General features: G+C 42.3%; 1 protein-coding gene across 4 annotated transcripts; it reads right to left on the bottom strand.

The window, feature by feature from the left end:
• Positions 1–1,724: 1,724 nt before the first annotated feature.
• IP6K2 (inositol hexakisphosphate kinase 2) lies at positions 1,725–25,079 on the bottom strand. Of its 4 annotated transcripts, none has more exons than XM_059856485.1 (7): positions 24,977–25,079; positions 19,726–19,849; positions 8,739–9,037; positions 6,379–6,601; positions 5,354–5,529; positions 3,926–4,101; positions 1,725–2,509 (listed from the first exon to the last, which is right to left on the bottom strand). In XM_059856485.1, the coding sequence occupies exons 3-7, from the start codon at positions 8,938–8,940 to the stop codon at positions 2,012–2,014; spliced, it is 1,275 nt and encodes a 424-aa protein (XP_059712468.1). In that variant the 5' UTR covers positions 8,941–9,037; positions 19,726–19,849; positions 24,977–25,079; the 3' UTR covers positions 1,725–2,011. The 4 variants fall into 4 exon arrangements, with proteins under 4 accessions (XP_059712468.1, XP_059712467.1, XP_059712469.1 ...); XM_059856484.1 differs by having other exon boundaries at positions 24,866–25,013; XM_059856486.1 differs by lacking the exon at positions 19,726–19,849 and having other exon boundaries at positions 24,977–25,069.
• Positions 25,080–25,366: the final 287 nt, after the last annotated feature.

The raw sequence follows: 25,366 nt of genomic DNA, 5'->3' as shown, positions 1-25,366 counted from the left end.
GGCAGTGTTTCTGCAGCTCCCAGGGCCGTGTCTGCAGGCTTATTCTGGAGGCAGCTTGCATCAGAGCAAATGCGATTGTTCTCATCGGATTTTATGAATTCCCTCCAGAGTTCCTACGTAACACAAGTACATTAGGGGACTTTATCCCTGCTAATTTCAGACGACAAAGTCAAACCATGTATCAGATGAATCTGCACAGGGAGGCTTATTCATAAGTAGCAGCAATGATAGGGGACTACAGTGTCTGCCAAGAGACTTGTCATTAGCTCATTAGCAGAGGACATCACATCCTAAACTGGAGAACAGAAAAGGAAACATCACCTTGCAGCCATTGCCACTCTCCTTGTGCTGGGTGCATCTTTGAGTGCTGCTCATCAATGCTGAAGGCATTTTGCAGTTGAGATGCCAAGAAGTAGCCCCATCCTCCCCTCTTGCCTATGGGTTTTTGCAGCCAGCGTCAGGAGTGGTTCACAGGGCCCTGTCAGCTGTACTCACCACTGGAGTCTCACCCAGAAGCAACATACAGCCTGTTCACGATGGACAAGACCATCTACAGAGACAACAGCCCCTGTACTGGCATAAAATACTGAGGTGACTGCAAGATCTAAAAATACCTGTTTAAAACCAACATCAGTCGGTGCCTGAACACTGTGGAACAACATAAACCTGAACAAAAACCAAACAATAAAAGCCCACCCACAAACTCATGTACAAGCAAAAGTTAAAAACTTCTTTAAAAAGTACAAAGGAGCACCGGAGAGCCATCAGACAGACTTTGATCAGGAGAACTTGATAGCAACTGCTAGGGAATATGAAACTGAAGCTACAGGGTTATAGCAAACTTAAGAAGGTGACTTTCCACAAGCAGATCTGCAGCCTTCCTGTCACATCCCACCTCTTCTCTCCTAAGCAAGCCTGCAGGCAAAGTACAGGACAGGGAGATGATTCACCTGACTCTTCTGCTCAAACTGACTACTTCATTTGGATTATCTGTAACAAGAACTTTCCCAGCCTTACCTCAGCACTTCCACACCCATTTTTCTCTTGCACTATCATGATGACGTACATCCTGTATCTAAAAATGGTTAGATAAATGCTTCTTGTAGCAGAACCGTTGGTTTAGTTACTCTGTTATTTCAGTTACTCACTACCCTCACACTTTCTGATGCTTCCTTCCTGAGAGTTTGTCCCAAGTAAGATTTTAAGCTGCTTCTTTTCAGGCCTGGCAGCTCTGCCCTGGCTGCTGCTGTTGCAACTATTCCTGTACAAGTTTTACACATTATGCCTCAGCTTAAGTTCAATAACATCTCTAGCCCTCTAAAAAGAGGTTACACAACCTCTTTCTAGATACATAAGACCTAGTTACAAGACCCAGGAACAAGAAATAGGTTGTTGATTTCAAGAGCGACTTCTCAGTGATCAGTCCTCATTCTGGCTGGAAGGGTCCTCTGGAGGCCTCTCAGAAGCTGTCTTTACCCCATCTACACAAGCTCTGCTGTCCCAGCCTCTCCTCAAAGGGCAGGTGCTGGGCCCTGCCAGCTCAGTGGCTCTGCTGGGCTTGCTCATCACTCTTGACAGAAGGTCCAGGACAGATGTGCTTTCCCATAGGTGGTCTCATGAGGCAGGTAAGCCTTGCTGTTCACATGATGCTTCTGCATTACACCAGAGACCAGAGATCTGAGCTTCATCTCCTCCTCAGTCACCAGCAACAACGGAAGCATCACTTACAACGAACAAAAAGAATTTTATTGGAACATATACACACAGGGATAACAGAGGTATCTGAGTAATCAAATATGGAATGTTTAAGAAAGTTAAAATAAATAAGGATACCAAGTTTTGCCAGTGCTAGGTCCAGCACCAATGTAAGTAAATGCCCTCTGAACAAGTCTGACCCTGACAGGATTATCCCTGCAGAGCCTGTAAAGATTCCTACCACCAGAAAGTGGCCAATAATTTTGGAATACAAAGAGTCACAATAGTGCTTTCTACTGATGTGCATTCACACTGTTTATTCACTACTTTCGTCTCTTATTTCTTTAATAATATCTATTAAATTCTGGAGTCCAAAAACGTAACCCGTGTCTTGGCCCTCGTGCACCACAGAATCTTCTCCATAGTACTTGCAGGTTGTGTGGGCAAAGTCTATCATGCGGACATCGACAGTGCTGGCAGTTGGTTTGTAGGCATAGGCTCCTGCCGACTCATCTGAAGATTCCTCTGAAAGGTCCTCTAGGTCCTCTGGATCCGAGTCAACGGCAACTTCCTGCCTCTCCTTTCCATCATAGATGATCAGCAAGGAGCTCGAATAGAAGCGATAGGACTCCTGTTTCTCCAGCACAGACTTGAGTTCAGTGAGTTTTTTAATAACAGACTCAAAGAGTTCCCTGCGCAGGTATTTGCCGTTATGAAAGAACTGATAAAGTGCTTCTTTGAATCCTTGGACTGAGAGTTTTCTTCCATGGTATTTATTCATGAACATCAGCTGGCCAGTGCCTGCCTGGTAGACCTGCATATACAAACACAAGACAAGAAAAAAGGAATAGTTAAAATTGCTGGTACGCTGACACCAAAGCCTTGAGGAGACCCAAAAAAAATTTAAAAACTAAAAAGCATGCTTCTTAAAGCTTTTACAAGATGACATACTAATCTCTAAAACTGCTCTTGCACAATTATAGAAATCGCTATCAACTGATCCAGCAGTGCCTGTGCAACTCAGAGGAATTGGAAAATTCCCTCAGTTTAGATTTGAGCTTTTCCACCCAGAATGTAAGAAGGAGGACTTTAAGTGAGATTAGGAGAGCTGCAGCCAAGATCTCCAAAGTCACTCATCCGGCTCATTACCCGCCTCTGCTCTAGGATGTACCAGTTGATTCTCAGCATGATGAGATCTGAGTGACAGCAAACTTTCCTATACAAAACTAAGGTATACCCCATAATGATCTGTATTTGAAGAAGTCAGAGGTGCTTCTGCAGAAAAATGCCTTCCTGCAGGAAGGCATGGGAGAGTGGTCTATACAACTGATAGTTCAATAATGCCTAAACATCTGGGTCAAGAAAGGATTGCAGGTGCTTCCAAAGTTCCTCTGTTTTCCAGCACAGGTCAACACTGGAAAGTGAACAATGGCAATGCCCTGCTCAAATCCCAGCACACTGTGGTTAAAAATGCAGTTCCCACACTTTCGTTTCTGCCTCATGTTTTTCTCTGAATTTGAACAGTGAGCTGAAAACCACACATGCCAAGTCATGCTGTGGAACAAGTCCTAGCAAACACTGCTAGCATTCCTGGAATCTATTGGATAGGAGGAGAGAAGCTTCAGGAAAAAACTCCCAACACAAACATGTTGTTTCCCATTTGTCACTCTAGGAATACAGAAACAAGTAAACAAAAAATTCAGGTGAAAGTCCACACAATGTCTCCTCATCTGGCAACAAGTCTTATCACATTTACCAAGCACTTCTTGCCTGCACTTTGCAACAAGTTTACTTCACACAGTGAAAGATCTGTGGCTTTCAAAGTTACAGAACAGAACTGATTGCTTCTTAATATTGCTTCTTAAAACTTTCCACACCCGTAATTCAAAATGCATATAACTGGCCCCTCCTGTAAGTGGTCTCTACGCTATCCTGAAATGTTAATTGAATCAGTAGTTTTAACAGTTTTGAACTGCTGATAAGGTGCAGGAGGCGTTTGTGTGTTCAGAGCCTGCACTCATTGATGCAGAGCGTGGCCTGCAGGCTGCTCCTGCAGATGCTGCCACCTTCAACTGATCAGTGACACTCAAAATGCTCACTCCCCTCTGTGAAGGAAACAAATCACAGCAGCTCAAGGGTAACAACTTGTGAGAGGCCTGCATAAACCCGAAACTCCACTAACAGACACAGGTGGGAGCCTGTTGGCCACAGGTGACGAGCTCTCCCTCACCTGCATGCCGCAGACGCGCACTCCGATCACAGCCGAGGTGCTCTGCTGGCACTTGCGGATCTGATTCGCCTTCTTCTCCTCGGACGCGTCGTCGCCGTGCTGCCGGGTGCCCATCTTCAGGTCCAGCACACATGGAACCTCGTAGCGGGACGTCAGGTTCTCCAGCAAAATGAATTCTGAGCAGTTAAGGACCAAGCCTCACAATGAGGAATAGAGGTTTTACAAACATTACCATGGATTTTATAGTGCCTCACTTTTAAATTTAAGAATATCCAAAACATGCCTAGTATAAAGTAATCTAGAAAAATTACAGTTACATAAACTTAAGATGCCCTCTCTGTTTTAAGCCAGTTCCAGTTTTACTGGTCTAGAGAGACTAGTCAGTTTTCACATTAAGTGAAAACCAAAAGCAATCAGGGTTACACAGAAATATAATGTAGCAGCTGACTTTGAATTATGATGTATTTCCTGTCTAGCAAGAGATTTTTTTTTCTGTGGGAAGTGAAGATTTTGTGTGTTTATATTACCATTCAAAACCAGTGAAGCATTTTCATACCACCTTTATAACTTTAAAATATCTGTATTACTACTGCTCCAAACATATCACACACTTTTTAGGCAACTGAATAATAATCTACAGTGAAATGGTGAGGGTACCAGCCAAAAAATCCTATCAATTTGATTATTTATTAGTCATAAATGTTTCAGTGATCCATCACTGAAACTCCTCATACTGAGAAATTAGTTTACCTCAGTATTTAGATAGTACTACTTTTGCAGGATGTATCAGTTGCATCCAAGCCTACAGCAAGATCAGTTTTTGATGGAATGCTCAGGGTGGAGATGTTTGCCTAGAAATCCACAGCACAAAACCAATGTGCTTCAGCCTTCCTGGATTCAGTCAGTTTTTTGTTTCTCATGCTGCAATCCTACATGACTGTTTATATTCAACTTTTCTTAAAGCTCATCAAAAAGAGGCTACTAGAAGCAGAAACTCCAGGCACTGCAACATCCTCTCTGTTTAAGAAACTGATGAAAAGAGGAAGAGGCCACTGGTTTTTAAGATCACCAATATCAAAACAGGAATAAAAAGTGACAGAACTCATCTCCTTTGAAAACTCTCACTAGAAACTGTTTTTGTGGAAGACACCACACACTATGCTGTAAAACATGCCCACTAAGCCACAATGTGAAGATTTTAATTCAGCTCTCTGAATTTCCCAGCTTAGGCAGTTTGTTACGCGCTAGAAAAATGCATTTCTAGGAAGTGCTGGCAAACCCTTCAAAGATGCCAAATAAATCACAGCTTCAGAGAGTCTCTCAGGACTGCAGTTAAGCCTCCTCTGCACTCTTATCTGGAATGTTCAAGAAAGAAGAGGCAGAGCCCTACTCATTCCATTGTTATGAGGTACTTTCAGGAAAGGATACTATATTGATTTCGGTGCTTGGCGTTTTCCTTCATCCGCTGTAACTGTTGCTGGTGACATTTCATGCTCCAAGGATTATGGTGTTTAAACTGAGAACTAACATTTCCTTTTTTCTCTACAGTGTAATACAAGACTTCAGATTTCTTCAGCCACTCAAATTCTTCCTCTAGTTTGTGACTAGAAAAAAAAAAACAAAATACCAAATTACAGGTCAAGAGATAAAATAAGCTCTTGAAGAGGAGTTGTCAGTGGATTTAACTTTACAACCTATTTTGCTCAACTTCATTAACTGCAAGCAAAATCTTTATTTTCTTCTCTGTATATGTGATCAAGATGCCCATGAGTAGTGTTTCAACCATTACAAACCCACTTCCATACTAATATAAATGAGCATATAGCCAAATGTTACAAAACATGTAGTAATTCTACTTATATATCCTTTACCTGTGAGCATGGCTTCTATGAAGTAATGCAACAGGTAGCAATTCACTCTAAGGTTTACCCTTTGCTAAGGTCACTGTTTTTAGCACAACACATCACAGGTTACAGTTTATGGTGGGCACAATTAATAGGAATTAACATGGGGGAAAATGTCACTAGCAGGGATAAAGCAGGATTCCTAACAAAGTATGCCATATACATGTTAGCACTTAAATATGTATGCAGTTGGTTTATTTTTAACTATTGTTCTTTTGCAGGTGAGTGAATGCTTTTTGTTTGTTTGTAGAGGCACTTTTTTGTGGCTAGATTTCTTTGGTTTGTGGGTTTTTTCTCTTTCTGAAGTGTCCAAAATAACTTTCGGAAACCTGTTTCAACTGACTACAGCAGGAAAAAAATGAAAACACCCAACTTAGCCTTTACTGAGGGCTAAGGACATACTAGTTTCACTAGTGAACCTGTCTGCACTGAAGAGGTCAGGAAAAACAAAAGAAACAAGAGAAGAAAAGAAAATGAAAGTGAAAAGAGTTCTAAGGAATTCTCTGCAATTCTGGAGAACAGAATTTGACAGCTAAAAGTCAAACTTACCTTTTCATTTTTTCCTCTTTCCTGTGCTGCCGGACCCATTCCTTCGATATCTTCTCATTTTCTAACAACACCGTCTTTTTGTTAGTCCACCGCAATAGCTTACTTTTGGGTTCACAGTCAGAGTTATCTAAGTTTTCTAAGTTATCATGGTCCCCATTTAATGGATATGCTATTAGACATAAGTTTCCATCTTCATCTTCTTCAAAGCTCACTGATACCACACCTGAAGAGGAAAAGGACCCAGACAGTTATGAACTGCTCAAGCGACAAGCAAGCCTTTTAGAACGCGTTCTTTTACACCAAGAATACAGCAACTTTATTTTTTCTCTTACCCCAGTCCTTAGTTTCTATCTTGCCACAGGCCAAACCTCATCTGCCAACCTAACAAATATCAAAAGAGCTAGACAAAAATGACACCTCACAAAAGACAATTTCTCATATTGGCACAACAATGATACAAAAGATCATTTTCTCTCTCTGAGGCAGTCAAGTAACACTCAAATAATAACAGGACACAATTTCAATTAATAAAAGTTTTTATTAATTTAAAAAAATCTGACTGGTCTGATTCTAAGTGATATGGAAAACATTTGTTAACATCTTCCAGTGAAAAGTGACCTGCACAAAATGAAAATTCACACTAAAAACTTTTTAAATTTTGCATGACAGCAGAGCAAAAAACAGTTCTCTGAACAATACTTGGTTAATAAATCCCAAGGGAAAGGAAAGATGTGCAAGGAGAGCAAAACAAGGGAAATGTCACATTACAACAGAAACTAGTCCAAAAGCTTCCACTTAAAATCACCATGTTTAATTATACATTTTCTATTTTTTTGAATATATTTTATTGATACTGGTTATGCAGCAATCTTGTGGAATAAGTAACAAAAATGCAATACAAAGCAAATCTGTTTGTGGTACAGAAACATGGTGAATCTCAAAAGCATTTTTCTCCTTATCCTCCCCTCAGGAGTCTCCAGAGCACTACATTGTATTTTAAGAGTCTTAGTGAAACACTGACAGATGTGCCCAGTGAGTTAATGGAGAAGCCATAACAATTATCTGAATTGGTTTTTATTTTGTTTTCCAGTCCTCTATTTCAGATCAATCAGTCTGCACAGTTCTTGCAGCTCATCACTAGCTGGGGGAGAGGTCTTGGTGAGAGACTGGAATTCCCAAGCTGGACAGGCAGCTCCCAGACCTGGAGGGCTGGGGCAAGGAGACAGAACCTCTGACTGTCCCGATGTTACAAAGGAAATTACAATGGGGAAAAGGGTGGGGGAGCCAGGAGCAAATGGCTTCTTTGCCTTTACTCTGGAAAAAAAAAAAAAAAAAAACCAAAAAAAACCAGAGGTGGACCAAGAGAGGCCCCTTCCCTCTAAATCCCTCCCCATACTTCCCAGAAAGCCACATACACTAGTACAATTGCTCTATTACATTTTGAAAAGTATCACTCAAAGATCAGATTTTCTTCCAGTCCAACAGAAATTGTAATTAGACATGGCAGAAAGTCTCTGTAAATGAGCAGAGATTATTAACTCTGAAACATCACTGAAGTCTTCCATCACTTTCACAAACAGAACACAAAACTTCATCACCATCATGGCTGTTAAAATCAATGTGCTTTAAAAAGCAATTGCATTTTAAAAGAAGTGCTTCAGACATGTTATTTATTAATCATTAGACAGCTGTTGATGGAATAGAAGAAAGAAAAAGAAGTAGTCCTGTTAACCAGTTCAATTCTTAGGAGAACTGGAATTTCCACTCCTACATAACTTCTGACTCAGCCTCATCACAGCTACTTGATCCTTGCCTACCTAAATGCCATGAATTTTCACTTCCTTAATGGCAGAAATAACACTGCAAGTATTCAACAAGACACCTTACTGGCATGTGTTTATTGCAATTGAAATGAAAGTCAGAGGAGAAATCAAAGCACAAAAGAGACCACAACTAAGCTTACACAAAACACTATTATCCATCCTTACCAAATCCTTTGTAAACAAACATTAAATGAGTGGCAAAAAAAAAAAAAAAAAAAAAAAAGCCACAAAAAAAAGGCGGATAATTACTGAAAATGTTCTCAAGCTGTTAGCTACTTACCTGTGCCTAAGGGAGATACATGGGCTATCACCAGCAGAGCTGCTCTACTCTAATGCTGTTAGTCAGCCCAAACACCAACTTGGCAAGCATTTCCACCCTGCATCTCCACAGCCTGCCTCAGATAACATTAAAATACATGAAAAAAAACCCTAAAATCTCTTCCACACAGAAGAGATTTCAGAGAGAACAGAGAGCACAGCACACTCGCATTAACAGAAACAAAAAGCCCAAACCCATTCAAAGGTTTGGTAACTTACCCTCATACTGTGGAGTGAATTTACGCATTTCTGTTGGGAGAGTCTCATAGAACTGGTGTTCTCTCTGAATAAGAGGTTTACAGATGGTCTTGTCATTAAACCGGAGGACACAGGAGTGTCCTCCAACCTGGTGGACAAAGGGCTCGAGTAAGACTCCCTTGGAATAGTGCTCCACTTCCATTGCTCCAAATGCTGGGCTCATCCTTGTAGCACATTAGACAGAAGACGGCGGCAGTGGTGAAGGCAGTTCAGAGCCTGAAGCCTCCGAGCCCCGCAGGTGTTTACTCTGATTCAAAAGTCTGTTAAGGCAAACACAGGAGAGCGGCGGCCGTCAGTGTGGGCGCTGTGCCCCGGGAGCCCGGCGAGAGCGGAGCGGGGCCGAGCACAGCCGAGCGCGCGCACCTCCCGCTCCGGACTGCGGCCGAGCGCGGGGCGCAGCCAGGCTGGCTCTGCCGGACACGCCCCCGACGAGCCGCAGCCAATGGCAGCCCTCGCGGGGCGGGGCGGCCAGACCGCGATGCGCACGCGCGGAGCAGCAGAAGGAGCGGGGCGGCCAGCGCCGCTCCCGCCAAGGCAACCCACCCGCGGCACCCGGGCGAGCCCCGCCGCTCCCGCCAAGGAAACCCACCCGCGGCACCCGGGCGAGCCCCGCCGCCAGGCACGCCTGCCGCACTCCAGCCCCCGACCGCCGAGACAGTCTCCCTGCGCAGGCCAGCCCGAGAATCCGGGAATTAACACCGAGCGTACAATTCCTCCCTTCCAGGCAAGGACAGCAACCAACCGAGGTCTAGGGTGGGACGTGTATTGCACCGGTTCATTCACAACAACATGTCAGATACCGAAAATATTAACACAGATGCAAGCTCTTCACGGGCAAGCCATAACGCTAATGTGACATTTTCCAAGAATGCCTTTTTCCCCCTACATTCAGCAGAAGGCAGCGGTCTGTGCCATCTGCATCCAAAAGATCTGCATCTGTACCCTGTGATCGCATGCTGCTCGGTTCTGGCCAAACACCAGTTTCATGCAACCTGCACTTCAGAGAGCAATTAAAGGAGCGACGCTGAAAACTAAAACATGACTGTCATGTCTCTGCCTTCCAGTAAATTTTTAAGTTGAGTTACTCTAATTTTAGACCAAAGCTTTAATGATTAACTTTTTGCGGCTAAAAACAACCTCATAGTCATTTTGCCTGAAGATAGTTACTCGAACAATAATGCACTTAATTCAAAGAGACTACAAAGTGTTCTAGGTCACAGGTCTATTTTTATTTGTCCTCCTTAGATATTTAACAGCTTTACATTAACTGGAAAAGCAGAGACCTGCAGGCTTAAAGCAGCGCCACTAGCAGAACTACAGACGCCTACAGCATGTCCTGGACATAAGAGCATTAACTGAATTAAACAACTAAACTGCTTAAAGAAACAACAGATCGATCAACTGAATGAACTCCAGGTCCTGGAATGTTTACCTGCACCTAAGGATAACAGGTCAATAAGAGCTGAAAGTGTTTTTTTTTTGGTGCGGCTTTTTGGTGGTTTTTATTTTTTTTTTTCATTCTTTCTTCCTAGCGCCTTATTTGACAAAACAATATCAGGTTCTTGTTGTTTGGTTTTTTTCCCCCCCTTTAATCTGGAATAGTATTCCCCAGAAACAATACCATCTTCTGATAACCTATATTATTAAGATTAGAGCATTATCAATGAACTTTCATTTTTCTTTGTACTACTTTTAATTTCCTAGTATTCTAATGCACCTACTGCATCATCACAGAATTTTCTAACCTACCTCAGCATCAACAATTTGACAACTCAGACACACATATAAAAACCTCTCAGTAACACCCCAAACACAAGCCACTTCAAAAAAAACCTACCCAACTGCACCAAGCTGAGCAACCCCAGAGAGCCCTGACAGTGCAGAAAAGCCAGGTAACCATGGCCTGTCCCCAAAGTCCTGGACAGTCCAATGCATCTCTTCAGCTGCCACAGTCAGGAGGGAGCACTCTTACAGCTCCAAAGTCACAGATTTATCTCTCCATGGCTCCTCAAAGTAGCACCCACTCTGCACAGAGCCACACTGCTCTTCACTAAGGCTCACCTGCAAGCTGGCTTAGCAGCACGTGTGTACCACGCTTGGAGCTGTCTCCAAACACACACTTGACAAACCAAATTACCTCCTAAGTAAAATCTGAGAAATGTTTCCATTTTCTCTTACAGAAATTATAAGCATCAGTCTGTATTCTGCACCAGTAATTTTACAACTTTCGAGCTTTCATTAGGATTTTCTAGAGCCAATAATGCCTCCAGTCTTCTGGGATTTCAGAAGGAATGCCAGAAGTGTCCCAAGTTTCACTGGAGGTACATTTCATATGTACATGATCTTGCAGTGCCACAGCTTTACACTGGCACAGCCACATTTAACAGCCCTGCAGAACAGCAGCAGTGCAAGAACCACTTTTTCCAAGCCAGCATCACCACTCTGTGGCTGCCTTCCTAATTATCCCTGATACAGAGACACTGATTGCCAACTGCAGTGATTCAGACTGAGAAAGCACCTTGCAACATCCTTTAACCTCAAACACTTAAATCTGTCCCAGTCCTCCTGCATTACAGTTGCATCAGGAGTTAAGTCTTGAAGATATTTATGCCATAGAAATGACTCTAGCAAACATCATCTCCAACACAGATGATGTACACCTTGTTTACCCAACACATCTTCAGGGAGCTCATTAGTAGCAGCTCAACTTGTTTTCTTCCAAGGATGCCCAAGTGGTCTGGACAATACTTGTACGCAGATTGCACTCAGCAATGGAACTGCCAAGCACAGAATTGGACAGGACTACTCATTCTACTTCACCCTTTCCTGAACAAGTAAGATCTGGCAGCACATCACACAGTGTAACTTCCCATTGGAAGAAAAAGAAAGCAAGTTTTTTAGTGCTCTGATATTATACAAATTATCTGATAAGTTATTATAAGTTAGGCAGTATTTAGATAGGGGTGGGGTTTTTTTGAGAGAAACATTAGAAACATTTGTAAGTAGTCAAACACCGTGTACCCAGTCAGCACTACCTCAAGACAAATGTGAAACTACCAGAAATAAAGGAGAAAGCTCACACAAATGAAGATGAGTTTACTATGCCTGTATTAGTAAGTTCTCCTTCTGTTTTTATCTTCCAAAAACTACAGCACAACTCCCCCATGTTCCGTTTCTATGACTGAATTTTTGTAGTACATATCCCTGCTGAAAAAGCTCTATTAATACAGCTCTGCAGCCGAAACTGATTGCAAGGACTGCTGAACAGAGCACCAGCAAGGAGCTCCTTGCTATAAAGCCTTTAGCTGAGCTCCTTTACTGTGCAAGGCAACTTAGTGCCTTTTTATGAACCTAAACCAGATCCAATGTGAACACTGTCACACTGCTCAAGAAGAACAGCAGCAAGACCACCTAATCTTGTCAACAATTTAGGTTTCAATGAGGTCTTAGTTTTCACTTTGATCAATTAATATATTTGAGCCAGTCAAGAAGCACTGTTTACCTAATAAATTCAGTCTCTTTTCACCCAATGAAATTCTTCTCACTTGAAAAAAGTTTTGAGTAAGATCTTACATTTTCTTCTGCTGCATGCCCTAATATTACCATTACTAACAATCAGGCTTTGTTTATCATTTTGGCTTTCCTTAATATTTGGAATTTTGCCATTCAGATTAACAGGGCCTGGAGCACAACTGTAATGCCCATCAGAAATGCTTTGCACTGTTTCATTTATAAATACTTTAATTCCATAAACAGCCTCACAATATGCCAAACTGGTTGCAGTTCCTTACAAATAAAAGCTTTGACCTAAGACCAACAGTTTCAAGCAGCATTGATGTTGACCAGCACAAGCACAATGCAGTTTTTCACCGCCTTTCCTCTGATTCTACACCCAGTTGTTCTTAATGCTCTTTGGAAAAGAAAGAGCCCAGAACAGCTGGTTTTAGGCAACCTTCCCAGATAGCAAATGCAGGCTCACTGTACCCTGCCCTTTTCCTCCTACATGCTTTTAAGTGCCTTTGACTAGTTTTTGTTCAAACAACACATCAGCCAGAAAAGCAGATTTACTAACCCTTCACATGTCAAGCATTTTAAGAAAAAAATCTGACATAACTTGAAGGAGCAAATAAAAATGTGCCCAGACACAGCAACATTCACTTGAGCAATGCCATTCCTACAGTAAGCAGCAAAAGATGTCTAAAACCCAAACCTGCAAACCAGAAGTGACATTTATAGACACCTTATCCCCATCCCCATCACATGTGACAATGACCATCAAAAGAATACCACAATGAATTCATGTTTTCAGGCTCTTAACATTAATCTCACGTGACGGCATTCTTTGGAAGGTACTTCATGTCATTACAGATTCTCGACTTAGTCCCACACGTAATTGCATTAATGAACACATCCTCTGGAGAGCACAGGTCTCAATTAGGCAGCAGCTTCTTCCTTCATAACAATTTCAAAAGTAATACAACTCCTGCCAAAACTTTGTAATGATAGAACTATTGATGCAGAACTGCCCTTCTGTTGAATCTGTTAAAACTGGGTTCCCTCTAGTGCAGGCTTTTTACTTAGGATGGTTAGCATCATTAACTCCACACAGCCATAAATCAGCTTTACAGGGACAGAAATAGCAAGGCAGCAAAGCTTTCTGCCCATCCTTTTTTCTCAGTTCACTGGGGAGTGCAGAGGAAGCTGAGAGGGCAGAGGTCTGCAGAGCAGAGCTGCTGCAGGGTGATGAAGCAGACAAAGCAAAGCCCCTTCCCAAGGCTCCAAGGTGTCATGGTTGACACTGGCACACCACCAGGCACCCACAAGATTCTCTCACTCACACCCTGCCCTGCCACAGCTGGCAGAGGAGAAAAACCAAAAATTAACAGAGAGTTCACAAGTTGAGGAAAGGACCAGAAGAAACACTTCAAGGGCAAAACAGGCTCCACGTAAGGTTGCAAAGTGAATTTATTACCAACAGAATCAGAAGAGGATAGTGAGAAGCAAAATAAGCCCTTAAAACACCTTCTCTCCCCAGCTCCTCCCTCCTTCCCACCAACAGCACAGGGAGACAGGGCACAGGAGTTTTTGGGTCAGTGCATCAATGAGATGTTCTTCTGCTGCTCTGGGAGAGGACTCCTTCCCCTGTGAGGCCTTGGGGCCCCTCCCCTCTCCGTGAACTTCTCTGGCCTGAGTCCACCCTCAGGAGCAGTTGGTCTGCAGCACCTGCTGCAAGGTGAACTCCTCCACAGGCACACAGCCCTTCTAAAGCTGCTGTGACATGGGTCTCTCTTCCCATGGGGTGAAGTACTCCAAGGACAGGCTGCTCCAGCCTGGAAGCAGGGCCCTCTCTCTCCACTGGGTCTTCTACTGGATCACAGCCTCCTCCAGGCATCCACCTGCTTTGCCATGGGAAACTCCCCCATGGGCTGAGGGCAGATCTCTGGATCCCCTGTGGACCTCCATGGGGTGCAGGGGAACAATCTGCTTCACCATGGCCTGTAGAGGAATCTCAGCTCCAGCACCTGGAGCTCCTCCTGCCCTTCTTCTCCACTAACCTTGGTGTCTCCATGTTGTTTCCCTCACATGTTCTCACCTCCTCCTCTTCTCCGACTAGAAGCTAAACTCTGTAACTTTGTCTTGATTTCCTTCCTAAATATGCCATCAACCTCTCTCATTGGCCCAGCCTTGGCCAGCAGCATGTCCATCTTCAAAGCCAGCAGATATTGGCTCTGCTGGACATGGTGGAAGCTTCCAGCAGCTCCTCACAGGAGCAATCTTTGTGGTCCCCTGCTACCAAAAACCAGGCCATGCAAAATCAAGGTACAAGGAAACAGAGGAATGGCACAGTCAGCCAACAGGACAGAAGAGCATCAGTGCCGTATTAGATCAGCCAAAGAGAAAGCTGCTTCAGCTCAAAGAACATTCAGGAAGAAACAACAAAGCTGAGACTGGACACAGAAAGATGCAAATAACAAGGTGAAAAACACATGGTATGTTTTTGAGAGGCCACCCTCCAACTGTTTCACGCACACATTGGAAAGGTACTTGAGATCTCAGTTGATAAGTCATACATTGCTCAAAGAGAATGACTTTTCACAACCGAAACAGGATAAACACATTATAAGAGCCTACAATAATACACCTATAAACCAAGAATGGTTACAGGAATGACTGAACTACTTGTTCCATTACTAATAACGTGGTACTTTACAAATAGCAAGGTACATTCCTTGAATCAAAGAAAGCAGAGGATGCAACTTTAGAGTATTAAAAGCATTAGATATGTTAAACATGCTCCGGTTCAGAGGTCTTGCACAGCTTGTGATTTAATTTTTATGAAAATCAATGCCATTCCTCCACACAAAACACTTTCTTAGCAAATATGCCCAGAGTAACATGAATAATGATTTGCTTCTAACATTCACTCTAGTTACTGCTTGGCTCAGAAACTGAAGTTACTCTGATGTGCTCTGTTTTCAGAGGTTCTTAAGATTAGAATGTAGATACTCATATTCTCTAGTGTCCACTCAGCTGGACATAAATTTGTCACAATTAAAACAATTATGATAAATGAGCTCTGCATTAATTTATCCCAATTGTTTTAATCAATTCCTGATTTTGAGGATGCATTATACCTCTGCACAGAATGCAAATCCCACATTAGGATACTTTTTGAAGCCTTCCGTATCTGCAATAGAATTAATGTAACTAAGTAGTAAAAACTATAGTTTATAATTTTTAACTCATTGATACAGAAATGCAGAGCCCACATAATAATGTGCTTGTATTAATCCTACAGTTTTGGGAAAAGTCTTAAGAGCAGCCCTAAATTCTGCATGATTACAAAAAGCAAAGACTTATTCTGGTTACTAATTTGGAGGGAAAAGTTTATCTTTGGTGGAAAACTGCACTGACATTGTCAGTTCTCAGAATTTTTTTATTTATAAACAAAAACAAAAGTATTATAAGCAGCAAATAATTCAAATTTAGTAAAGCAGTCAATAGTCTTTAACACCATGAGGAGTAGAGGGACAGTGTCATAGCATCAAGAGGGAGAAAATACTAGAGTCTTTCTTTAAAAGAAAGACTGGGGGAGGACTTCTTTCTCATCAAGTACAACTTGAAACAGATGGCTGTGATGACGAAATGATGCTGAGCTGTAAGTTTCTATGCAAGCCAAGGTTATTTAAGCTCTTTTGCAGCAAATCAATCAATATAATGATCATTAAGTTACAGAACTTGTACTCAGGGATGAGTAAGCATGATGTTTTGTAAAAAGACTCAGCAGAACACTTGAAACTCAAGAGTAACCAGCTCCTTCAGACCTACATATTCAGTCTATGTGTGCATTCCCTTTGGAAGCAGAAACACTTCTACTATAGCTTTTAGTGGTAAATCATGAGGGTCCTGGGAGTCAGACACTGTAGTGGCACATCTATCATCACCACCTACAGTCACAAAAAGCCAAGAAAGCAGATTTTTCTTATTGCACGCTGTGTGCTTGGGCTAGAATAAAAGAAGCCACCTGCTTCTTAAAAATATTGATATAATGTCTTTTTTTTTTTTATTTTAACTTTTCTTTACTAAATGGCTGGTAACTGCAGAACTACATTGCTGCAGTTCAGAAAAATTAAGTAACATCTCCAGATAAATAAGGAAACAAGTGCCTTGGATTAATTTCACAAATTAAGGGCTATGTACTGCAGAGCATATTGGTTGTCCACAGAAAATTCTGAGTCGGGAGGGACCCACAAGGATCATAATTTACTTAATCCTGCATAACAAATGGAATCTAGAAACCCAGAATTATACATGAACTCGTGCACAAAATTCCTACAAAAAATGTTTACAAAACATTGGGAACATGACAACTCCACCACAATCTTGGCCCATCAAAGTAGAAAGCCAATCCTGTTTTTAACATTAGCTTTAAAAATACTAGCAAACATTTAACATTACCAAACAGAAGATTCCCACCACATAAGAACACATTTTTCTGCTTTCAAACTGCCAAAAACCACCTTGAAATGCCCTAGCTTCTTCTAAGGATGTCCTATCTAAAGGTACTACTCCTAGATATTTCATGTACTCTGAACAGAGAGGGACAGTCCAACAGCAGCTGCAATGGCAAAGGACTCACAAGGGCAGCATTAAAGTCCTGTTCTGTTGTTTCTCAGGAGTGTAAGACAGCACTCTGAGATAGCCTTCCCTGTGACCAGTGCATCAAGCCTTTTCTATTCACTATGAATTTTGTCTCTAATTCAGAAATGAAAGCCCACGCACTGAGATGTTGAAAAATGTATAAAGATGGAATCTTTCAAGGAAAAACTTTTTTTTTTAACTAGCAACATGTTTAGCCTATCTCCTTTTAGTCCTAAACACGGAGTTCTAGTTTTGTCTTCCTTTAAATAAAACCCAAACACAGATATAAACACTGCCACATGTATTTATACCTGTATATTTAGCACCATAGCTGAAGAGCCACCTCCTATACCCAAAAGACTTTTGAATACAGCTTTAACAGATAAAATTTAAGAATTATGAAACATTAGGCATAACATATGGGGGGAGCAAACTACACACAAACAATCTGAAGTTGGATAGTGTTCTATGACTATTATTCCTCATGCACAATTATTATTCCTATCTTCCTTAAACCAGGTCTACAGTATTAGGAGAAACTCAGTTCCCCAATCTTTTTGTCTAGGAAAGCAAGACAAGTCACCCATGCCATCTCCAAGAACTTCTAGCTTTTTCACATAAGCGTGCCCAGCAGCCCCTGAGCTGCAATTTCTTAAAATTCAGCAAGGAGGTTATGTGCACGGTGCAATTGATATTTCAACATCTAAAAAAAGCAGCAGCTTTCAGCTTTCCCTACACCATTTGTAATCTGTAATCTCAACTCCTACAGTTACAAAGTTCTGGAAAAATGCCAGTTTTACCTCTCAAGTAAGGCTATTTTATCTCTCTGGAACTAAAATAAAGCCAAGTTACAAGTTACTAAGCATACTCAGACAGAAAAGAGCATGCAATTCTGACCCATGTAGTTTTTTCAGGGATTGTGTAATTTAAGAACCAGTCTCTTTTCCAAGTAAAAATACCATGGAAACTAAGAAACCTGAACCACCAAAACTAAGCTACTTAAACTTCCTATTTAGAAACTGATCCATCTTAAAATGGTGTTCTGGCATCAGCGGCCAAAATCACCAGTTGCTACAAAAAGACAGTACCACCCCTTGTCGTGGAGAAACCAAAATAGCACCCACCCTTTAATCTCCTGAAAATATGACAGCAAGAGCTAAATTGTGTGCATTACACACATCACACATGAAAGTATTATTCAAGACACCAACACCCTCAAGAAATTCCAGCATTAAGATTAAATAAATCCAAGGCTATGCCTTTCTCATTACCATGAATTTAGCAGTCTGGGAACTGTATTTTGAGTCACTCAATGGAAGAACACAAAATCTTTGTGACCAGCCCTTCAGCTGTGACCCATTTGCCAAATATGATAAGAAAAATAATGTTCATACAGGACAAGCATCAAGTCCCTTTCAAAGTCCACCCTCATTTAACTACACAAAGATTTTCTCTCCATGTAATTGCTTTAGAAATCCCAACCTCTAATGCTTTTTATACCATAAGCACTAGGGGCCCAAAGGACAAGATTGTTAAATTAAAGCTTTGATGCCTAAATCCTACAATCCAAGCTAACTCCTCAAGCAAAAACTTCCAAAGGAATGCACAGCAAAGATCATTAACAAATACAATATTATAGGAAGAATGGTACTTTAAATGCATGGTAACCTATTTAATGCTTCTCATTTATGTGTATATTTACCTATACCATCAATATCCCTATAAAGAAGTTTAGTCCCTTTATGTGGAAAAATGATTGAAAAGTAGCCCAGAAGGAGATAGTCATCATGTTTTGGAATGCCCATCCCCATTTTTAACTGTAGTTCTAAATGTAGGCTTCAAGAATACTTCTGAGGACTAAGATAAATGGAGTTTTTGCTCCAGAACAGCTCACATTAATGAAATGCATTTCATATATCTTTTAGAACTGTATTTACATTTCAAAACATTGCAAACTACTGCAAACACACCTCAATTCAGATAACACAACCCAGATTTGCATCTTAAAGGGAAGAGTTGGAATGATTCAGTGACCTCTACAGGCTCTTTCCCTAAAGAGCTGAAAGTAACTGGGACCTAAGACCTTGAACACATAGCTCCCTGCTGGGTTGCCAGTGCAATTACCAAAGTTCAAATGCAAAAGATACAGTAGAATAATTTTCATGTGCTTCTTGTTTAACTGCAGCAGATTAGATGAGAGTAAGGACAGGAGAGAAGTCTTACAAGACAGACTCTCACATGGTACAACAAAACCACAGGAAAAATTCTAGACTGTTTCCCCTGGTAAATGCAACTCACTTCAAGCACAGTATCTTCCCATGAAAAGGACCTTTTCTGCAAGTACATCTGCACAGTACTTAAAAAATGCTTTAAAAAATTATTTATGTATTTCATGTTTCATTGTTCAGTGATCTCCTCTTACACCATCTGAGGCCAATTACAAACTTAGCATAATAATCACTGACAAAGAATTAATCCATTTTAATCTCATACAGTTTACATATTCAAACAGCAATACAAAACCACTTGAAAAAAAATCTTATCAATTTCAGTAATCTAGAAAAGGAAGCTTCATCAGGAGCTTGGCTGTATTGCTCTTATCCTTGAAGCAGGCTGAAATACATTTATTGATACATAAGAGCTATAGCTAGTTTAAATAGCCCTGGCAATGGTATCCCATAAGACATACTCCATAGCTGGAGTATGTCTTATTCCCTTAAAAATGTCTGTTGCTTTAGAGGCAATTTTTATAGCAGCCACCAAGTGTGCATTGCACAACTGTCTTCAAAGAGAAACCATCACTCACCGAAAAGGGAAGAAGCAGACTGGACGACTGCCAAAAAACTATTTTCTCTTCAAAATTCCACAACATAGCACCACCATCCACAGTGTGCTGATGTTCCAATTCTGCATGTCCAAAAAACAGCACACTATGAGGGGAAAAAATATTTCAAGAAGTCAACCTTATGAAAAAAGCACTTTATTTTTTGAAAGCAAACATTGCACACAGTGATGTTAAAACATTATTTGCACTTTAAGACACAATCATGATTCTGCACTTAGGTTTAAATACATCAGAGGTTTTGTTTAATAGAACAACTTGAAGTCAGTCATCCTCTCACCAGGCAATTCACTGCAGCTCCATCAGCATTTACTTCATCTACCTTCACACTCAAGGGATTACTTATCTAGCTCCACAAACTCCAAATGACACCCCCAACCTTTTTGTTCCCTCCTTGTTGGAAATGCCACAACATTTAAATTTTTCTTAAGTAACTTTGGTCAGGGTTATTCAGAACTATACCCTCAACTTTAATACTCACAGATGTCTCTTCAGAAAACTGACTGGTTCTATTAAGACAGAACCAATTTTCCTAAAGTATCTTGAACAGATTCCCAGTTGCAATGACAGTTATATTAGTAGGTACACACCTACCCATCAATTTAACTTTGTATCTTCCATTACATTGAATCAACCTTCTGAAAGCGGTAACACCTCAGAAAGGTAAAGATTATGCCTATGTGTCAGGCAGTTTCACTTCTCATTCCTGTAACCTCATGAAACCAAATTATGTAATAAAAAAAAAAAAAAGTCCATTGCCATCACACTGTCTACATATACCCAAAGCACAAGGCAAATAAATTGCTATTTTTCTGGAAAAATATATGAAAAAGGAAAAGAGCAAATGTCAAAAGAAAAGAGGTCATCTTCAATAAGCATGAAATTAAGAAGCACCCAAAATTACTGATAAGGTTTCAGGCAGTGTAGAAAATTTCTGCATCACAGCACTCCACAGCCATTTGGATATGCTTAAAGCCCTCTGTGCTTCAAGAAAGTAAAACCATTTTTGATGTCCTCATTCTAATATAGACTTTGGCAGAAACCCCCCAAACCCTTGCTTTTTCTAATGAAAAATAACCTCAATAATTGTATCTTCTGTCCTTGAGTCTGTTCATTTTAAGTCTCAACAACCTGGGATGCTATTAACCAGCTTAAGCAAGCCATCCAAATTATTTTTTTCCCCCCTTCCTTCCAATCTTCTGGATGCCAGCACAGCAGGACAGAAGACAGGGACCAAGAGCTACAGCTGAATGGCTACTGTGTGAATTCAGTAGTTCCTTGGTCTGTTTGGGCCCTTAACTGGCTGGTGAGCACGTGCTCAGCTCCAAACCAGGCACTGCCTGTGCCACCTCCTGCCCTACCATCCAACATGGCACTCACACAAAGCAAGACTCTCAGTGGTCAAAACCATTTTATGAGGAAGCCTTTCTTTTTCCAGTAAAAATGCAGAAGTGGGCAGTAACTGGTTCTAGCTGTCTCCAATACAGAATCCTCCACATGCAGGGGCAATGAAGGCAGAGGGTCAAAGGCTGCATGTTGATAGCTGAGAACAGCAGAGTGGGACATTCTGTACCTATTATGAAGATTATCATTCCCTTATTCTGACAGAGCCCATCTTTCAGAGACGCAGGCAGGGCTGCAATGGCTTTGTGCCACACAAGCCAAGAATCTGCAGAATATTTCAGATTTCAAACTCTGAACACCTGATTAAACACAACCAATGACAGACCTTCATTTGAACAAACAATTTTGTTTCCATTATGCGTTCCAGTATTTCAGATTTTGCAGGAGAAATTTCTAGTTGCTTGCAGCAAGTGATACAATGTCATACAGCTTTTTACAGAAGCAGGAAAGAAAGAACTACTTTGCAATAAAATAAATTACTATGAAAGGCCCAAAATTAACATTCTAATGAGATATTTCTAACAAAAGTTACAGAAACACATATCTGCAACTATACCTTAAAATCCTTAAAATATAACCTCTGGATATTTGTGAATTATCCCTGTATTGTTTCAAAGATGCAACGACCTCAGGCAAGACAGCAAGCCAGATAAAAGAATTAGCAAGAGGAAAAATCCTCTCCCTGCAATGGAAAATTTTCATCTCTTCAAGCAAGGCAGAGATGCTCAGCCGGACCTGCGTTGCCTGGAGACCAACGGCAGCTTCTTGCCAACAGGGAGGAGCTAAGCATCAGCAAATTCAACAGCTGATAAGTGGATGAACTGAATGAGAGGCGGCAAGGTTTTTCCACACGTCAGTGTAAAAACCTGACAGCTTTCAGCTAATGGTTCTACCCCATGCTCACTAGATAAATTAGAATTATTATGAATGTAAAATGTCAGCTTAAGAAAACTTCAAACTGCTCTATATTTGGCTCTTACCCCCACACTTTGGGTACAACTGGAGCAGTAAATACCACACACATGATAAAAATTTCAGCTGCACCTCAGTTTCTGCCCTTTCAATCTCTGGATGTAGTATGTGAACTTTTGGAACACATTCCTACCCATTAAACAAGTTCTGTGTTTAAGCAAGGGTGCAGAAACATTCAGGAAAACAGTGAATTTCATCAAAAAGGAAGAACCGATACCTCGCCTTAGCACCAAAACCCACATCAAATCTTGGTTCACTTCAAAAACCAGCCTTTGCCCCCTGCCTTTCCCACTGGAAGCACAGCTCCCCAGGAAGGCCAGCACCATGGATGTTAGAGAGGAGACACTTGTTTTGCCTATTCTGTTCCTTGACCTGCTCTCAAGCTCAAGCAGGTGTTAACTTAGCTGCAGGAGCAGCGCTCCTGACCTCAGAAACACCCCAGCTATCTCCCAATTCCTAAAGACCATCAAATTAAGAACCACTGAAAAGAACTGACACTTAATACCAGTTACTCCAGAATTTTCCTAGATCTTATCTAGTTCAAGTCACTCAAAATACTCAGACAGTAAAGAACTAGAGCTTTCCAAAGAATGGTTTTTATTTAATTTATCCCTGTAAGTAAATTCCACAAAGATATTCCACGTCACTAGTGAAGCAGATCTTTCACCACCAACCTGACAGCACACATTTCCCTGCCTCCAGCTAACTCAAAAGGGCAGACATTTGTGTGTCACCACTGCTGACAGACTGAGACACCCCCAGTGCCTCGAGGTTTGCATCCTTCTTCTACCCCTCAAAATTAAAAACATCCCCAAAATACCCTCACACTCCCCAGATGACTGGAGAACAACTAAGGCAACACCACTACCACTGATGTGGATGGAAGCCCGACCACTGACATGCAGCAAAGAGGCTCTTTAACGTCTTTTCTCATCCTGGTTTTTCAAAACCTCATGACTGACAAATGTTAAATCTTCCTTCAAAGCAACTGGTAGGGAAAGAATTTTTTTAAGTACAAAGCCCATGATTCATACGACTGACCACTGTCCAGTTTTCCAGCTGCTTCCAAACTTCCACCACATGGTTGTGACAGCTCTGATCTACCTTTCCTCCCCAAGGAAGCAGCAACATAAAGCTTGTGGTGCTTGTATAACTGAAGTACCATAGACAAGATAACAGACTGTTACTTCAGAAAGGCATAAACATCAAAGACAGAAAAGGCAGAAAAACAGTTTTTCAATTAAATGAATGTAAATTTATGAAAAGCTACACAGCCAAATTTAATGCCTGGAATTTCTTAAAAGTACATGTGATGGCTGTAATCCTTCCCATGATCCTTGACTTCTAAACACTTAAAATTATTTTTTAAAAATAAATTTTCCTGAATTATGGCCGTTAAATCACTGGCTTCTTCCTTATTTACTGATGAAAAAAATATAACAGCAATCTGGAAAATGTTAAATCAGCAACAGTAAACAAATTAATCAGTTCATTTTTAAAACATATTTATGGGTGGATGCATGCGTACATAAATCCAATTTCCATTCCTTAATGTCACCATTAAGTCCTTAAAACACACACAAATTAACTCAAGTTAAAGAAAACTTTACAAGTCAGGTTTGTGTTTAGATGAGAAAAATTATGAGCAAAGAGGCCAATTCTTGGCCAAAACAACCCTGACCTTGTTATCCCCAAGTGTCAGGTCTGTTCTACTACCATTTCAGTACTGCACGTTGAGTAATGACCAATAATACATCACCTGACTAAGAAGTTAAACCAAACATTAATATTCCAGAACCAAGTATTTAAGCAAAATTCTAATTAGAGTATTTGAAACAAAACTGTCCCCTTCGATGTTCATGAAAAGCACAGGGGCACTGGATGCATTTCTAAGACACCTGAGTATACGGGACACATAAGGCACTGTGTCAAAAAAAAAAAAAGGGGGAGGGGGGGAAGACAGCCTAGAAGTGGAGGGCAATTAAATGCCAGCATATATCAGGAAAAATATCAGTGTCAAACATGTGTAGTTTACACAGTGGAATTAAGGCCAAGGGCATATCAGGGTGTAACTACCAAGAAGTTGTTATTCTATCAACAACGATAACATTTATTTTTTTAAGCTGGATGGAAAGCCTCAACCGTGTTTTTGTTTAAACTGTATGCAGCTCCCAAGCCACGTTAACAAGGTATTACAAAATCATCATCCTCAAAACAGTTCTTAACAAGCCATCACCCAGAACTTCCAGTTAACAGAGAAAAAGGGTATTCTTGAGCATCACATCCACTTATGCAACACATCCCGCAGCACCCGTTTTTCATCTAGAACTACTACCGAGCGTACCAAGCAGCCGTCAGAGCAGCAGCACACCCATCACCCGGGCAAAACGGACAGACAACGTCTGCCGATTCACAGAACTGCTGAGTAACAGCGTGAGGCGAGCACCAGCCCCGGGCTCAGCAGCCCCGGCAGCACCACCGCGGCCCCCCCGCGCCGAGCCCGGGCCAGCGCGGCCGGCAGCCCGCACTCCGCAAGCCCCGCGGGGAGCGCAGGAAGCGCTGAGCGGCCGAGGATGCTCCGCGAACGCTGTCACCGCTGTCCCCCACCCCGGCCGTACCCGCATCGCCGGCGTGGCTCCAGGCCGGCGCCCCCCTCCCTGTCCGCTGAGCCCGGCAATGCCCCGAGGCCGCCACCGAGCATCCCCTCCGGGCGGCCGCCCATCCCCACCTCGCCGGGCCAGGCACCGATCTGCGGACGGGCGAAACTGCAGCTGTTCCCTCAGCGGCGACCGCCCCCGGGGCAGCAGCGGCGGCGGGGGGAGCGGGGCGCGCCCATTACCTGGTGCTGGGCCGGCGCCGGCGGCGGCCTCAGCGCTTTTGTTCCTCAGACGTCAAGATGGCGGCGCGGCGCGTGGCCGGCCCTCCTCGCTCCGGCGCGCCCCGCCCTCCCGCCCGCCTCTCCATTGGCTGGGCGCGCACCGCCGCGCGCTGATTGGGCGCCGCCGGCGCCGCTGTTGCCAGGGGAGCGGGGCAGGGGAGTCGAGGCAGGGGCGGCCTCGGCTCCGGCTTTCCTCCGCATCCCGGCCCGGCCGCCTGCCCTTTCGGGGGGAACGCGGGGGAGCGGGGCCGCGGGACAAGCGACCCCTCCGGGTCTGCCATTGGGCCCTGCCAGCGCTCCGCGAGGCACACACAGGGCACGGCCTCCGCCCGAGCCGGCAGCGCTGGGCAG

The sequence above is a fragment of the Haemorhous mexicanus genome, chromosome 11 (assembly GCF_027477595.1).
Source record: "Haemorhous mexicanus isolate bHaeMex1 chromosome 11, bHaeMex1.pri, whole genome shotgun sequence".
Taxonomy (NCBI): Eukaryota; Metazoa; Chordata; class Aves; order Passeriformes; family Fringillidae; genus Haemorhous; species Haemorhous mexicanus.
The sequence above is the reverse complement of the archived record's forward strand: the minus strand, read 5'-3'. Positions and strand labels throughout refer to the sequence as shown.

Excerpts from the sequence above, each read along its gene's own strand:
- IP6K2 (XM_059856485.1), bottom strand. The coding sequence starts at position 8,940 with ATGAGCCCAGCATTTGGAGCAATGGAAGTGGAGCACTATTCCAAGGGA. Across the intron at positions 5,530-6,378 it reads AAAGAGGAAAAAATGAAAAG|TCACAAACTAGAGGAAGAAT; the intron begins GTAAGTTTGACT and ends TTTTTTTTCTAG. Across the intron at positions 4,102-5,353 it reads CAAGCACCGAAATCAATATA|AATTCATTTTGCTGGAGAAC; the intron begins GTATCCTTTCCT and ends TTAACTGCTCAG.